The 17,571-nt window shown below is 38.4% G+C and overlaps 1 protein-coding gene across 3 annotated transcripts in view; it reads right to left on the reverse strand.

The window, feature by feature from the left end:
- The window catches only part of adamts7 (a disintegrin-like and metallopeptidase (reprolysin type) with thrombospondin type 1 motif, 7), a 138,469-nt gene that overhangs the window by 98,441 nt on the left and 22,457 nt on the right, over nt 1–17,571 (reverse strand). For all 3 annotated transcript variants that reach the window (XM_008404673.2, XM_008404672.2, XM_008404674.2), the window contains exons 4-5: nt 14,722–14,921; nt 1,211–1,294 (exon numbers count right to left, since the gene is read on the reverse strand). In XM_008404673.2, the coding sequence (XP_008402895.1) occupies nt 1,211–1,294; nt 14,722–14,921 (284 nt within the window). The remainder of the gene's footprint in view (nt 1–1,210; nt 1,295–14,721; nt 14,922–17,571) is intronic.

Genomic DNA, 17,571 nt, shown 5'->3' on the forward strand with positions numbered 1-17,571 from the left:
TTTCATGGTGGCCTGGTTATGTGCAGACATGTATAGTTAAGAAATCCTTTGGAGAAAATGTGTCTGACATGAACTAAACAAGTGGGAACCGTATCCATAAATTAAAAAAATAACAAACTAAAAAAAATATGGAAAACCTGCGATGCTTTCCTCACCCTACTACGAGGTCATCATCCAACCCAGATCATCATCTAAAGCTCTTCAGGACTCACTTGCTTCAGTAAAGATTCATGTTGATGATGTCAAAGTTATTGCGCCATAAAGGGATGCATCCCAGAAAATAAAATAAATAAATACTGCTGAAGAAAATCATCAAAATGTTTCTTGGCAAATTTGAATTGGGCTTTTTTCTTTTTCCCCAAGACTCCAGGAAAGATTTTCTGTGGAATGATGAGATAAAAAAAAAAGAACTTTTGGTTCTGGTTACATCAGGTGTAAACTACCACAGTAGTTTAGAAAGAGAACAAACATGTTACAAGTCAATGTCTGAATGACTCAAGATCAAAAATTACCTAAATTAACTTTGGAGTAGCCTAGTTAAAGTCTAGATGTCAATGTGATCGAGGAAGATTACATTTTCTCTCAGCGTCATGTGAATTTTGGTAGCTTGTCTCTTAAAAGCTGCAGAAGGTAACTTTCATAAAAAAATACATGTAGATTTTTTCTCCACAGATTGTTTGTCTCACATTCTCAGGACGTAGTGGCAGCTTTATCAGAAATGTGGAAACCTTCTGCAGCTTTAATAATGTCATTACATTTTCAAAACTGTCTTTGTATTCACAAAAGTTTGTTGTCTGATGTATTAATAATTGATGATCAGGAACATGTAGGTGTGACAAAAAAACAAAACAACTAAACCTGTGAGGAGGGAAATACTTTTTCACAAAACTGCATATTCATGCCTATGCAAAGAGATAAAAACAAACAAATTTATGGTTTCAGTAATATTAAACATTAAAAATGGATTAGGAATTTAAGGAACTGTCAAATAGAGCAGTCCTATGTTTTCTACGCTGGCTTTTTAAACAAGCGAGGCGATGAGGTTAGCAAATAAACTGAATTTAACTCAAAGGCTCTGAAATCCAGGCTGTGACCTGCAGTGATTATTTTTAATTAACTATTTCACACTGCAATCAGTGTTGCCTCGCAGAAATAAGTTTAACCTTGTGCAATCTTACCATCACCTCATCAACACACAACCAGGGCTTACCTCATCCTGCTCCAGAAGGATGAGACGAACAACCGCAACATTGATTGCATTCCCAATACTCGCATCTCTGAAGAGACCCGCCACCTAAAGAAGAAGAAAAAAAAAAAAGAACCACATAATTTCTTTCTACTACACTTGCAGGGATATCCAACCATCAAAACTTGGTTTATCCTACAGAAGGTCACATGCATTCTTTCTCAAATTAAACCCTAAGGACACACACACAAACACACGCACACACACCCCCACACACACGCACGCACCTATGGCATGTCACAGAGAGAGAGAGACAGAAATGAGAAGATCTACAAAGAAAAATGAAAGAAAGTTTGCTTTATGCCGTTAGGCTTCCTGCTGATCAGCAGGATACATCAAACACGCTGCATGTATAAAAGTGTTTACTGCATATAAAATGTAACCTGCTTTGCTGCATACGGTGCAACCATAAAGTGCAGACAGCCCGTCCCTTTTTCTATATTTTGTTGTTTTACAGCCTTAATTTGATTTGATTTATTTATTTCAGACAGGTTTTTAAAAACAAGAAAACAAGCAATCCAAAAACAAGCCTTATCCCAAATCACTTAAAATTAATCAAATTCGTACCCCCATCATGGCACAGTGGATAAAAGATTGGCATTTTTTAGAAATAGAACAGAATAACGTCTCAATTATTTGACACCTAACTTTCAAAGTTAACATAAAGAGGCAGTGTGAACGCTGCACAAGTCGTCAGTCCATCACAGTTCACAGGGTGAAAAATAAAGACATGCATGCATACACACTCACACCTCAGGGCAATTTAGAGTGGCTAATTATGCAATCTCAAGTTGTGTTTTTTGATTGTGGGAGCAAGATTGATTACCTGCAGAAAACCCACACATGCATGGGGAGAATATGCAAACTCCATTCAGAGAGACATCAGGCCAGGATCTGGACCCAGAAACTAAACGCTGCAACTTTGTAAAGCCAGTCAGTGGATAATACCAAAGAAACGTACTGCCATCCTATGGCATCCAGTTCACTCTATACAGGTTGACACATCTAATACCAGTTAAGGTGGTATTGTGTGAGGTTTCTTGGCAAGTCTAAGAGACGCCTTTGGACCATTGTTACGACCCGGCTCGGCCAGGGGAAAGGGAAGTAACATTAAAGAAACCTAGGTGGTAAGGTTTTACAATTTAGGAATTTATTGTTTGGGTTTTGACAAACAAAAAAAAAATAAAAGGGTAAAACTTAATAATCAACAGGTAGGGACTTACAACAAAAATGTACTAAATAAGAAAATCCACAAAACAATCAGGGTTGTAAACCAAATATCTTAAACAAAAACAAACTACAAATCTCTAACAGAGATTCAGAGATCCCTCACAGGGACAAGACGAGCTAGCAAGAGCTGGCAAAAACTAACAAAAGCGATCAGGGCTATCAAAGTTTACAAAGTCAGTTGACAGCAGTCAACTAAACAAACAAACAAACACCCAAAGTGGCAAGCTGTCTAAACAAAGAATCAGCCGCGCCTTCTCCCAGGAAGTCCTTGGTTTTTAAAGGGGGAGGCCTCTTCAGGGATTGGTGTAGCTGGTAATTGATGAGCCAATCGCTGTAGGCCTCAGGGAGTGGCACAGGAAGGCAGGGCTGCATCCACTTCCAAGTAGAGTCAACTTGATTAGAAGCTGCTGATGGTACAAAAAAGGAAAAGAAAACATACACAAGGCCACTGGCCGTAACAACCATCGATAGATATTTCACAGAAAGATCGGAATCCTAAGATTCTAAGTTCGTCAGCGATCCAGTGGGTAGCATTGGCACCGAATGTTAAATGAGACAATACTCAGACAAGTAATGCAGACTTTTCTATTGTTTAAGATTGTGCAAGTTTTTCTATAACCAGCGTTGTGTTTCATTTACCCTCAGTTTCCTGGTTTTGCGTCAGAATGCTTCTTGGGCCTCGTTTGCAAAGATGTTTGTGGATTGCCTTCTAATGCAAAGTGTACACTTTAATTGAAGAAGTTGTGTATGAGGAGACATGTCCAGATGTGTAAATCTGTATGCAAATACTAGCTGTTAGGTTTGGAAGGGGTCATGCACCTTTTTGTGGGCAGGCAATTTTTGAGAAATATGAATGTTTGTTCGTACCACATGTAAACAAGACTTGGTGTCCATTACACAGTCCAGCATACTGGGACATGGGTCTAGTTCAACAAGTAATATTTAGCAGTGAGATAAATGTGTAGTAGATCAATGTTGCCTGCTTGTTTGATACAGGTGTACTGCATTGAGGTATGAAAATATCTCTCTGGATCCCTTAAAAAAGTTGAAAACTTTAACATTTAAAGGAAAACTTTTGTCTTCCTCTAATGAACCATGTCTTAGGAACCATGATAGGTCCCTTTTTAACATGTGGCTGGATTTGTGGTTCAAACCTCGCTGTACAGGCTGAGGGTCAGCCCGGCAGAAAAAACATTGCCTGACCGATAACAACGTGCTGGTGTTTTTTCTGCATAGGTTGACCAGGAAACACCAAGTAGAAGCCAATCAGACCGTCGATGTGCCTGCAGAATGTGGACTGGAGAGGTACCACCTGTCCTCCGTCATCTGTGGGGATTTAAAGCGGACCAATTTCTACTCGCATTTAATAAAAGGGGAACAAACGGTGAAGGCTGCCAATGAGCATGTCTTCACTGCAGACAGCGACATGTCCCAGAACGGTTTGATTTACATTCATGAGAAATGATCAGATACCTGATGTTACAGTTTTTTTGGTGCCTTTGGAGAGGAGCTAAAATATTAAATTTAGAAGAAGAAAAAAAATCCTAGAAGAACTAATTAGTAATCATTTTGAGGCTGGCAAAATCTGACTGGGACCAAACATGTATCTGGCTTAAATTTATGGGACAAAAGGGTAAAAAGATTTGGCAGGTTTCCTGTTTGCAGGTTTCTCTCCGGGCGCTCCGGCTTCCTGCCACAGTCTGAAATCACCACTGTTTAGTTAATTAGTCTCAAAAATTCTCCTTAGGCATAAGTACAAACATTAATTTGAGAATAAAATATCAAAAATTATAAATACATACATATGCTAATCTCATTCTCTCTGTTTTTATCCGTCATGTACTTAATGAAATCATCTAAATTATTCAGAGGATTCCATTTCGTTGGGAAATTAAAAGCAAAAGCAGGAGAGGTTTGGCATGAAGCACGTCGATTTGTTTTTCCCCTCTAAATATTAATACATCAAGTCTTCATACCTTTCGCTGTCGGATCACGTCAACGTAACTTGTTGCATAATTAACCTTTCAGTCAGTTCATCTCTGTTACCTCCAGCTCTGAGGCTGGAGAGCGATCAGATGAAAGCTGTGAAATCTTGAATGCTAAAAGGAATACTTGATTTCAGAATGAGACGATGTGCTCAGATGTTGGGCGTTTTCTACTTTAAGGCTTTAGGAACAAAGTGCTGTCGAAAACAGTGCAACGCCTGCTCAACCTACAGCCGTGACTGTGACACGTCTCGATTTGAGGAAGGCTGCGGTTGTTTAGAAAGCTGTTCCAGAGGCTGCAGGAGGTAAATTGAGGTTATCCAGAGAAGAAAGGGGATGAATTAAATGCTTAGAGATGGGCGATAAAAATGTGAGCCTCAGCATCAACAAAACTAAAGCTCACACAATTGCAGGAAAGCTGCTGAACCCTCATCACAAAACCACCAAATTCTTAAGGACTCTTGTTTTTAATATTACATGCCTTACTGCAGAATAAATTACATTACATGACAGGTTTGGGGTAAATGTAAGTTCCATACTGTAATAAAAGCAAGAAGCTTTTTGAGTTTTGTCATGGAAAAAGTTGACATGCTAAACTGTAGCATAGTGGCTTAGATTTTCTTTCACAAAAACAAGCTAAATGTGCCACAGAGACATGGAAACTTTTACAAATCTGTATTTATTTTTTTTGCCCAATCTATGTTAATTTACACAAAAAAATAAATGAAAGCTCAGAAACTCCCTTGGGTATGCAGGAATGTTTAGATACATTTTGGCGTATGTCACACGGAGAACTGGGACAACATCTGCAGAATTACAAACCGGGACTGGACTGACAATTTATAAAAGAGAACCAGGGATCGTGTTCAGACTCCTAAAGTCTGTGCAAATGTTTCCAAATACCACAGATGTCCAGGAGTGCATTGTCCTTTTTTCCCCCCTCCCAATTAAAACATGATATACAAATAAAAAAATGATATAAAATCGTGAGGAGCTGAGAGACACCCATGTCTCTCCTGAAACATAAATTCTCTATAACCTTTTAAACTGACAGATTTTAATGACTAAAAACGACCTGGTCAGGAGCATTTACATCCCCCGAAGGTAAAACTCCACTGCTAGCAGTTGAGCTGCTGACTTGGTTGGCCTTCAAAGAAATTGAACTGCCACGTCTTGATAAAAAACAAATAAATAACTAAATAAAATCATTCACAAAACCAAGTGAAAATTCTCAAACTTTACGTATACGGACTGTAATAAGTCTGTATTCAGATTCACCTTTGTAGAAGACATCTGAACACTTACCTTCAGACTATAAACACTATAAATTTGTCTTCCAGTGTTTTTAGATACATTTCATCCAAACAGCTCAATTTCAGAGACAACACAGCACAAAAAGAGCTGCAATTTCAGCTGAGGGTTTGCTAGACCTGATGATTTGTCGTGACCGTGACATTTTTGTCCACACTCCATAATCAACGCTGCAGAATAGTTTGTCCAATATCAAATAAATACAGAGAATTAAAAAGTATAATAAAACATATATTTTAAAAGTCCCCCAACATTGCTGAAGGTCATAAACATGCAGCGTCCTATTTTTTTTCCTTCATGTTCAGCACAACAAAAGCAAGAAGCACATTTCAGTTGAAGAAATTGGTTTGATACTTTAAGGGTGGAACCAAGAGTTTAAAAAGCAACGTTGAATTTCATTGTGCCTGCTAGAAACTGCAACAGACTCAATCCCAGGTGCAAAAGAGAAACGTTGATTTGGCGCAACCAATACCTGCATTTTAATATAGAAGAGGAGTGTGGTCAGTTATTCAGGAAGTGTACATTAAGTTGTTGAATCCGCAGCTTGAGACAGTCTTGACATAAATGAAGACGTTAATCAGAATGCGGCTCCAAGCATCACAGATTTCCCCGCTGGAGTCGGTAACAATGGATGTGCATTTAGGCTATTTTTAATCCACGTCCCCCCCTGTCATTGTTTCTATTGTTTATACGTCGAGATTTATGACAGAGCGGAGGTTATTTTGAACTGGTTGAAATTATTTTTCTCCCACAGCCACTTGTACCGCTTAACCCAGTGGGCACGTTTTGATTGGGCAGAGAAACCATTTGCACTTTGGTCTCCAAGTCCACATCGTCTCCCAAGAATTTTTTATAGTCATTTACCTCAGCCGCTACTTTTAATTAAACTTATTGATCCTAAACATCCTGGAGGGACTAAAATAATTAACCATCAGGTCACAATATGAAGGAAGTTGGGGTGGGGGGGGGGAACTCATTTTGGTCAAGCCGCTGTGAGCACACAGGACGAGCACGGCTCCAGAATACGTATGCGCCGCGCTGCTGGTACAGACAAAGACAAACATCAGTGATGAGACAATGGCGCAAACTGTGTCGGAGGAAGATGATGACATTATTGTTTAGATACCAGAAAGAACTTGCTTCCCTTGAGGCTCTGCTATATTGTTATGGCAAAACGGGATTGTGTGGCGCTTTAATGTTCAAAGCTTTAAAAGACCTCAAACAAGAACCAGGAGAGGAAGTGGAGAATAATGCCTGCTTCCTCTGTGTAAAACTGTCTGCTAAGTCAGTTAAACCGTCTCCTTTTCATCAATGAATTCCCCTTCCTGATGTTCACTCAACTCATATGACAGCGCCGCAGTTTTCAAAACACAAGGAAAGTGCTTATAGCAATCCATTAGGTGTAAAAAATAAAAAAATAAAAAATCGCAGAAACTTCACAGTAGATTAAATATTAATTGAAACCCGATATTGACAACCACACTTAGATCTTGGATTGGCTATTTTGCAAATGTGTGTTTAACACATTTGCAAAATAGAAAATGTGTTAAACACACAAAACACACAAACACACAAAATGCAGCTTTCTAAGCTGCATTTTCTTTCGAATAAAAACATCTACAGAAATGAATTTTCTGAAAATAATTTGGAAGTCAAGTTCCAATAAACACATCAAAGAGACGGGGATCCACTGGTTCAATTAAACAGGTTTTACTTTAAGATGGTGCATGACGGCCAAATTCAAGATGGTTGCCTTCACGTACTCAGGGGTTTATGTGATAGCAATCGGCAGCATGTTGTTTTCTTTCTCCACGTGAGAAAACTACCTGTCAAGCTAATTAATGTCCTAAATGACTTTTAATGTCCCACTGCAAAGTCCTGAAGGAAGTCTTAGAAATTACCATAAATGTAGCACAGAGGTCAAATATTTAAGACAAAACTAAGGCGTATTTTCTATTTAATGGTTTCAAGGACATTTCCAGGAGACATAAATGACTTGCTACATAAAATACAAAACTCTGAATGTTTTCCTGTTTTGATGTAAACCTCTACTCCAAGCTAAAAAACAAAAAGCCCTTACACACACCACTGTCATTCACAATGTGTGTGTGTACAAGTTGATTAACCTGAGGAATCAGACTTTTAAAACCTCTATTTTTGTTGTTTGAACCCAGAAGCCCTGTAGCTGCCTCTGCAGCTGAATGACTCTACTGGAGAGCATTTCAAAGCAGCAGGGTTTTTTTTTTGGCTGTTGTACGCAGCAGCTCTGTAGGAGAGGTCCGAGGAATTACAAGCTGTGAACTGGAAAGTCTGCAGCGCTTAAGGCTTGCTGATGGGAATGTAGAATGAGGTGTGATCTCCGCTTTGTGTTCCAAAACAACAGATAACAAAACCTGCTGGTGGTTTCTACCGGATCAGGCTCCTGTCAACAAAACATCCCTCCACATGAGCTGCAACAGTGGACATTGTGTGAGGATCTGAATTTAGGGAGATGAAGGCTGCCGCTGAACTAACAAGGTACACCAAGCCATAAGAAAGCAGGACTGCGGTCTTGAAATCAAAGTTCATATTAATTTTCTTTACATACATTATGAAAACTAAACAAAAAAAACTTGAAATTGCTTCACAGAGTTTGAAAATGGCTGAAAAATGTTTTATCTCAACTAAAATATTGAATTGCCTTCACAAGTTTAAAGTAGGAACAGAGCTGCATAATTTCATTTATTTGAAAGACAATGGATTAAAAAAATTGCAATGACAATATCTATCATCCCTCAGCTTTTTAGCCAATAAACATCTGAGAATTAAGACCGATCCAACTAGTGAGCTATGTAATCAAAATGCAGTGTCTGACACCTCAAATGTAATATCCTTTCAAATACTGCGTCCAGCGTGTCCTTTGAGATAATTATATTGCACCCACCATTGCTGCAATAATGAATGCAATTAAATTTTATGCGCCTCTGGTTATTTAGGTCTAGTATTTATTAAAACACCACATTTCTTGCATTAATGTAAAAAAAAAACAAAAAAGTGTAACTTTTATTAAGACATACTGTAATTTTAAAGAGTCAACAAATTGAGGACAACGTGAAACAATCTCCTTTACTGTGCTTCATAACAGGAAGAAAGTTCAGCCTCTTTCAGACATCAAGGAGGGTTTAGACACTATGTCATGGTGTCTGTTTTATTTTTTGTTTTTTTAAAGTGGGTTGAATTCAACCTGCCAGCGTTACACGCCTCGACTCGCGTTGTAATCACCTCGCTGCATCATTTCATTTATGATATGGTATAGTTGCTGTTGCTCCTCAAGAGTTTGATGTAGTAATTACATCTGGGCTGTGCAGCCAGATGGTCGGGGGATTTTATGCAAAAAGAAAGAAAAAAAACAAAAAAGAACAAGGCGAAACAGTGCACCAACAGATCAACAGATCCTTGAACTTCAGCCAAGTGAAGCTTCTTCAGTTGCAGCAATGCTTGAAAATAGAAAAAAAGAAAAAAAAATCAAAAAGGTTTTACACACATTTATGTGTCCAACCTTAAGATACTTCTTTGCTGTGACCCCGCTGAGCTCCACTCCGTGCCTCATTTGGTTTTACGATGGCGGTTCGACATCTGAAAGCTCGCCAGTGCTTGATGAGCAGCAGCTGAAAGAGTGGCTCATCATAGGTTTATGACAGAATGTTCTATGAATGTGGCAATCTGTCATGACACATAAATGGTGGTGGGTTTCTGTGTGCCTCCTTCTCTTTCTCCACTTCTTTCTCCCTTTTAATGCCACTCATCTCTGCCGAAGGGTGGAACTGCTCCTCCTCTGTTACTATCCTGGGGTTGCAGCAGTTTTTCTTGTTATGCATCTAGTCTTGGATCCTCTGCTGCTCAACTCCTAGGAATGCCTACCAGGAACTTGAATTAAGCCTCCACCAGAGCATCTCTTTGACCTTTTATTATATGTTTGAAGGTGACCTATTATGCTTCTTTGAAAAGGTTAGGATAGGTTTCTGGGCTCTACAAAACATATCCATTACATTTTGTGCACAAAACCATTTTTCAATGATGAGATTTTAGTCTGACAATTTTGAGCTCCATTCAGAATGAGCTGTTTTAGGGCCTTTCGTCACTTTAAATCCAAATATGCTGCTGCTGACCACACCCCTCCAAGTCACACATGAAAATGGTTGCATGCAGTTGTGCAATTTTGTACGTCTTTGAAGAGCAGAAGTAGAGCCTCCTGCATAACCAACAAGAAAGCCGCAAGCAGCTTCTGGGTGGTAAGTCAATAACAAAGCACTTATCTTTTCCAGCAGCCATTGTACAGCGCATACAGCAGTAGAAACAGCTGACGAGACGGGCTGGAGTTCAGCTTTTGTTGCTAGGTAACTGGGGTTGCTAGTAACAGCACAGTGCGTAGTTTGTGACTTAATCAGGAGGTTTTTGAAATGACTCATTTTCCAGACACCAAATTTAGTTTTTTTGTTTGTTTTTTTTAAGTACTTGGGCTGCTTTTAGATGCAGTTTACACCTAAATAAAAGTAGAAACTAACTACTGGTAATCATATGGGGAAATTATTCTTTAACTTAAAATATTTTACCATAGAATAATCTATTGGGATATGTAGTTAAATGCACACCAACACTTCTCGGCAAACAAAAGGGGGGAAAAAAAGCTATGTTTCTCTGTTTAAAATACATCATAAGTAAAATACACTGTAGTCTCATGGACAATCCTTGGAAAGACGATTAAGGCTAAGTCACCTTTCTTTAGTGCTCTATCTCAAGATCAATGAGTAAGTGCATCACAAGGCTATGATCAGTAATACACTCTCGCACCCAGAACTGCTAACGTTGTCACGATCGTTTATCAGTAGGCTGTAGCATCTGGCAACCAGAACCACGTATACCATAAAAACCTGTAAAAAGACAGACAGTGCAGTCTTCTGCATTTCATGGAGACTAAGCTCTGCCTGTGATGTGAGAATTTGTAACCTTAATGCCTAAAGCAGCTGTGAATGTCAACACCCCCACTCGTCTTCTTCATTGCCTTTAGCAGTCCCTTTTAACTTTTAAACTTACATTTGTCAGATTAAGTGGGTCAATTTATCAAGCTGTTTCTTAGCCCAGTGGTGGCTGGCCAAGATTAAGGCCAGAACAAAGCCAGTGTCTCTAACAAACACAGGATACGTGTATTTTGATCTTAAATTCTTATGATCATGTAATAATTTCTCTTATGATTTTTTTTTATTGAAAGTAAGACTCTTTGAACTCCACTTATGGAATAAGGGGATGCCCTGGAGTCGCACAGTTTTCTTCTTAGTTATCTTTGCATTATTTGACGCACTACTCCTTTGTAGTTGTGCTATGTGTAAATGTGGGTTATTATGAACTCACTAAAGATTTGTTATTTCACGTTTGCCTTAATTCCTGGGATTGAGAGCTATTCCTGCAGCTTCTCATTTCTTTCCCTCACGGAGTAGCTTTTTTAAATCCTCTGTGGCAACTTAACATCGATCATCTCGCCGACACGAACAAAACTGATCAATGTCGAATTCATGTCTAGGGCCTCTTTTTGTTTTGGCCACCATAAGACCCTGGGAAGCCCTCCACCTTCCCACCTTCACCTCACAGCGTTTTCCTGCCTGTATTGACCAAAGTCCACATCCACAGTCTGCTCACCCTGCGCCACACCAATACCAGCCTCCAGATATAGAAAGGCGTCTGTTTCGATTGCATTTATATATAATTCTAGCAGGAGAGGAAAACATGTGGCACATTAAATGTTTTTTTTACGTTAGCTCATCTTTAACGTGGAATATTTGCATGTTCCACAACCTCTTCGACTCTAGGCCTCCTTTTGAGCAATATGGCTGAAAATAACATGCCCAAAATGAATTGAATGTATCTCAAGAACTACAGAGTTTATTTTAATTGTTTTGGTATCAAAACAAAGGCAAGACCCTAGAGAACATGTTACAGCTCTAAAAACCACCCTGCCTGTTACTGAGGAAAGTGTATTAATATGATAAACAGCAGAAATTAAGAAAAAAATCAATTTCCGCCTAAAAAAAMCCACTTCAATCTATGAATGCTCCTTTCAAAACATGCAGTGAAAGCCAAAAAAAGTAGCAACAACAGTACACAATCTGACCTTTTACTGTGCCAAGTTTCATGAAAAAAAAGTCAATCATATGAGTTTTAGAGAGGTACTACTAGATAAAAATCTAGGCGGACCTTCCAAATGAGCCATTTTGGCACAATTTGTGCCATTTGAACTTTCTTAGTTTTTATTTGTGTAGGGTCTGTTTTAATCATTTATTCTTTTCATATAATAAATTATTATTTATCATAAATAAGTAATTACATCTAATAATTGTTTTTGGGGGTTCTTTTGAAAAATCCACATTGCATTCATTCATAAAAAGAGAAAAAATAGACAATTTGTAATAGACTGAAAATGGAACAGATTAACTCACAATAACACTTCAAATAGAATTATACAACAATGAAAATGCAAATAGCAATGAAAACTAAGTTGTCAAAATGATATGATCACAAGAAAAACTAATATATCTCATAATTACATTACAATAGCTGCGCTCTGCGCTCTGTGCGTAAAACCTCCCAATTCCCCATTCAATTTTTCAAAACTACGCGGGGCAGTTTCTCGGGAACCCATTGGTCAATTTTGACGATTGACATGTCGTTCGAACCGTCAGAGCCAATAGAATCTGAGGGCGTTGACATTAATACGGAAACTAAAGTTATTCACCAATTACAGCGAAAAAAAGGCATGTGACGTAAATTGACCAAGTTTCACCCGGCATTTTGCGAATCCACATAAAACACGGAAATGCCTTTGCGCCGAACCAAAAACCATTTGAGATGTACTCAGGGAAAAAGGGATTATCGGACCAGGTGGAAATATTTACTCTAATATGGATTATGACCACGAAACGGCAAAGGTAGGACTGGATTTTTGATTTTAGCTTCGTGAAATGAGCCATTTCTGTTTTTCTTCTTTAGCTGCTGGTTCATTGAGTTTTGCACGTAGCGTGGTGACTCTGGTATTGTTAAAAACCTCAGAGCTTCGGCTTTACTCTGATTAATAGTTTTTGTACATCGGGCCTCCTTGCTCTTTTACTATTGCGTTTTTTACCGGGTGTGCCTCGTTAGCCTCGTTAGGTCTAATTGCGTTTCTTTTTATCAATCTGCTTAGTGTTCATTCTGGGTGTTGTTGAGGAAGAAAATATYGATCCTATCATTTAGAAGAGCTTTTTCCCTTTACGTGGATATGCAATATGCCTATATTGATAAATGTATAGCATGTGTTTTTAATTGATCTTGTTGCGGCAAGCGCCGAGGACCCAACATTGGGTCCTCTAGCGACAGAGAGGTTTTAAAGATTAAGATAATATACCTGCTATTACACTGATGAGGATTGTGATTCAATATTTTGCATATGTCTGTTAAAAACAAACATGTAGATTTGATTCTGCTGAAATAATAATTCTCCTTCAAAATTGGCCCAAAGTAAAAAAAAAATCAAATAAACTGTTATAAACATGAGTTGTTTTTGTTGAATGATTGGCCGACCTTTGACACCAACAGGATTCAGGAAAAAGTGTCACACGCCAACAATTCTTCAGAGGCCACGATGTCTGCATGAAAACAGTCACTGCCCTTCAAAGTGGATGCTAACACAGGTCAGAGTACAGCCACCACCAGAAAGGGAGGCATTGCTTTTTTCAAGGCACATAGTGCCATTTTCTAGCACAACGAAACAACTATATCACATTCAGTTGTTATAAATATATATCAAACATGACTTCAAAGAAATCAGATTTTGTGACGCCTTTAAATTGGACCTCTGTCTCTTTAAGAAGCTGCTACTCTTTCCAACACTCCACTTTAAGGACAACAGTATCATCACAACACTTCTCGTTTACAATTGTTTTAAGGCGCATTGGACTGAGAAGCAGTTCCTATGATGAGCTCAGCAGATGCGCAGTTCCACCAGGTGTTTGCCAATTGCTGCTGCCGCTAGTCTGGAGGTGCTGAGTGAGGAAGGCGAGGCAAAGGGAGAGGAAGAGGTGCTCTGTGAGCTCACACGCATTTAAGAACCCCTGAATGGTTGCCACAGGAGATTGAAAGAATCAAGGCAGTACTCCACATGTGCTTCTGATGAGGGGATAATATTCTAGTACAAATATAAAGCTCAAATAAGTTGATTTTACAGAATATTTCCTCTTTAACTTCTCAATAACCATGGAAAGAAATAATGACATAACTTGTTAAATGTAAAATGAGTTTAAATAACGCTAAGTGCAATTTCACATTCATTTGAATTTAATGCCTGCTCTGTATTTACCATCTTAAATACGGCAGATGTGGCAACATCCTGCCACCACGTGCCAAAGCAGTTAAAACAGTGTAAAATATGCATCACACCTCTAGCTGGATGGCTGTGTGTGTCATTTATCAAGGGAGGAAATTACAGCAGATTGCACTATGGGAAGATGGCAGAGCCTGAAGCTGCAGGTCACTTCCTGACGAGACACTTGGATTCTGGCATCTTGACGATGGCATTTTAATGTGCACCAATTATGAGACAGAAAGACACTGAAGCATCAACACTACATTATGGCAACTACATTAGCTGATAATAGAGTCCCGTTTAGTTCAAATAATACTCTGTGCTACGCTGCAAGAAACTCTCAATTATTAATTCAGGTGTTGATTTGACTGTTCATTTCCCCTGAGCTCAATCTGACTAAAGTACTAGGAGTTATGAAATGACTTTTATTGATGTTTTAGGTTCTAAATAACACTGAAGGCCTTGGGTGGTGCATTGATGAATGAAAGCTTCCAGATAATCTAGTTTGATGCACATAATCAAATTGGTAATTTTCCCAAAGCACTAAACGTACCAACTGTCAAACGTAAAATACTCACAATGTTCATGACGGCGAGGACGTAGTCCTCCACAGCTTTGCTCCCGTGATGGTCCACCATTTTGGGATCAGCCACCACTAAAGTCTCCACCCACTTCTCTCTGCTTACAGAGCGCTGATGAATTCTGCGCCTCCGCTTGTCATGGCGTCGTTCCCACCGCTCCCGCTGCCTCTCGATGTCCTCAAAACTCTGGAGGGTATCTGGAGATGCAAGGATTTCAGTGTTCACACATCATCCGGCATGCACTTAGCTGTTTGGGTTATTTTATGTTTTGGGATGGAAGAGCGTTTCCTACCAACTGATGCAAGTTACGACAAAATAAAGGAAGTGGACATCCTTTCACTTCTAATATTTGAGTGACACAAAAAATGATCTCACCTTTGCCAGGTTGAATTTAATAAACCAGAGTCAAAGTGGACACACTGAATGTCCAAAAATTATACCCCCAATGGCTGAATAGGTTTCACAACCTGGTTTTAGTGTTGTGTATGTGACTTTATTAGTTTCCTGGGGGTATGGAGTGTTTTCAGTCAGAGATTTTTTCAGAGTTGCTGTATTACTGACTGCTACAGGAGATCCTTTCTCCACACAATAATCAGAATCGACAACAACTCTTTAAAAAAAGAAGAAAAAAAAAACTTAGACAGGTGTATGTTACAACATTTAATTTCCCTTTGGGATGAACAAAATATTTGCTGACGATCCATCACCGTGCTCAGTGGTTGGGAAGAGGTGTTGGTGTGCTGCATTTGGTTTTCATCTAATATTGTGCTATGCCTTGTGGCTAACCCATCTATGTTGGCATCTACAGCCTTATTTGTTAGATAACCCCTCCAAACAAAGTCAGCCGTACTTTTTTGTAATTGCCGTCTTGAACACTGTTAAAGATGTCGACTGAGGACTATAAACTTTAAAGCTCGCCTCTTGAGTTCCACTTAGGCTCAGCCTGTAGTGAACTTGCAGAGAAGGTTGGCAATTGTTTTGAGTGTTTTCTACTTGAGAACTAATCTCAAGTAATCAAGGAATCTAAAGTGATTGCGAAACGTCATTTCTACTTGGCATTGTGTAAACACACACTTGTGTGAACCAGATTAACAAGCCAACCAAACTCCTGTCTCGCTACTGGCTTCAACTAATTGGGTGTTTTTGATAGAAAATACCTAACAGATACTTTGACTTTTATGAAACTAGACTCATATAGCACTTTTCTGGACACTCAAAAACACTTTATAATTAAGCCTATTAAAACAGGGTGTACTTAGTTTCTCTAGGAGCAGCTTTGTTTTTGTTTGCTAATCAACAACAGTGTAGTGCATGGATGCTGACGTCAGACTAAATTCAAATCACTGTATTTTTACAAATATTTTATTGAAAAAGAAAATCTAGATTTTTTTTATTTCAACAATTAAAATATTTAAATACAATGATCATGTTTTTGTTATAATTGAAATAAAAACAAATGTTTTTCTTTTAAGCATTCTTTTTTGTATGAGAAATCAGGTGATTTTAAAACTGAGCCTCAAAACTGAATTATCAGTAAAATGATGAGAGTCAAAATACCCAATACCTCAGAGCAGCATGAATTTATTTAACAGCATGTCTTTTTGTGTTGATAGAAGTTCAACATCAAATGGAATGATTTACATATTTAAGGTATTTATAAACATCCCATTCTTCTTACCCTACAAAGTAATTAACCTGTTTACTCTGTAAAGGACACTTTCTGCACATTATTAGCAAAAATGATTGATACAATGCATGTAAACAGTCTTGGAGCTGCTTGTTAGATTCATATGAATAAGGACGAGTTACGACCGAGAACATCAGCAGCACATCGAAACGCATATTTGGAATAAAATCATTAAAATAGGCAAACAGCTGCAAGCAGTGCTTCAGGGATCAATGAGAACAGTACGGGCTTGCTGAAAAAGTGATACAGCGGAAAGAAATCTTCAGCTTAAAGACAGATTTAGAATAAATTTGGCAAAGAATATTTATAGCAAGACAGCAGCTAATAAAGTTATCCCTTTTCGGTGGATTAGTCAAGCCGATATAGGTATGATGGCTTAAGCGTAATGGAAGTCAAAAAAGGGACTTAAATTAGATTTCCTCGGGGGTTTTACAAATCCTGGAGGTGGAAGCATCAATCTTGAACTGCTTTTTTTTTTTTTTTTTGTTCGTGAGCCAGAGTGCAGATGGACTGCTGTTTTAAATGCAAACACAAGAGGAAAGAAACGATGAGCCTTGCATTAATCCCATACTAGACTTATAAAAGGATCTGTAAAAACAGTACGGACCTTCTACAGCTACTTTATATGTAAAGTACATGTTTAAAGAGTTAATATATGAAAAAGTTTAAAATGTTTTGTGAGCCGAGGCTTTGATAAGGTACGAATATTTGAGAAACTATCAAAATGACCCCGACTTGATCATTTGCACACATGTTGGCAGAGACACCTGCACATTTATAACATACTTGATTCTAAGCGATTAAATGTGTAAAAGTATAACCAAATGTGTATAACCAAATATGTAAAAAAAAAAAACAAAAAAAAAAAAAAACAAATCTAAGGAATTGCAAATGCTATTCAGCAGTGTTCAAACTTAAGGAGGGGACAGAGACCATTTTGAAACAAAGTCACAGTCGTGTGTAGCAAGACGAATTGCAGCTACAATTGCTAGGAAAGTCCTTCAGGATAAAAAGAGGCACACAAAAATCACTGGAATAAGAAAGAAATGGCAATTTCAAGAATCTAAACTACCTGACACTTGAAGAAAAAAGAGCTATTATTACTATGCCAGTGCCAAAGAGCTGCCTGCTTATAGCATGCCAAAAACCACAGAAAAAAA

This window comes from Poecilia reticulata, linkage group LG3, assembly GCF_000633615.1.
Source record: "Poecilia reticulata strain Guanapo linkage group LG3, Guppy_female_1.0+MT, whole genome shotgun sequence".
In the NCBI taxonomy this organism is placed as follows: domain Eukaryota; kingdom Metazoa; phylum Chordata; class Actinopteri; order Cyprinodontiformes; family Poeciliidae; genus Poecilia; species Poecilia reticulata.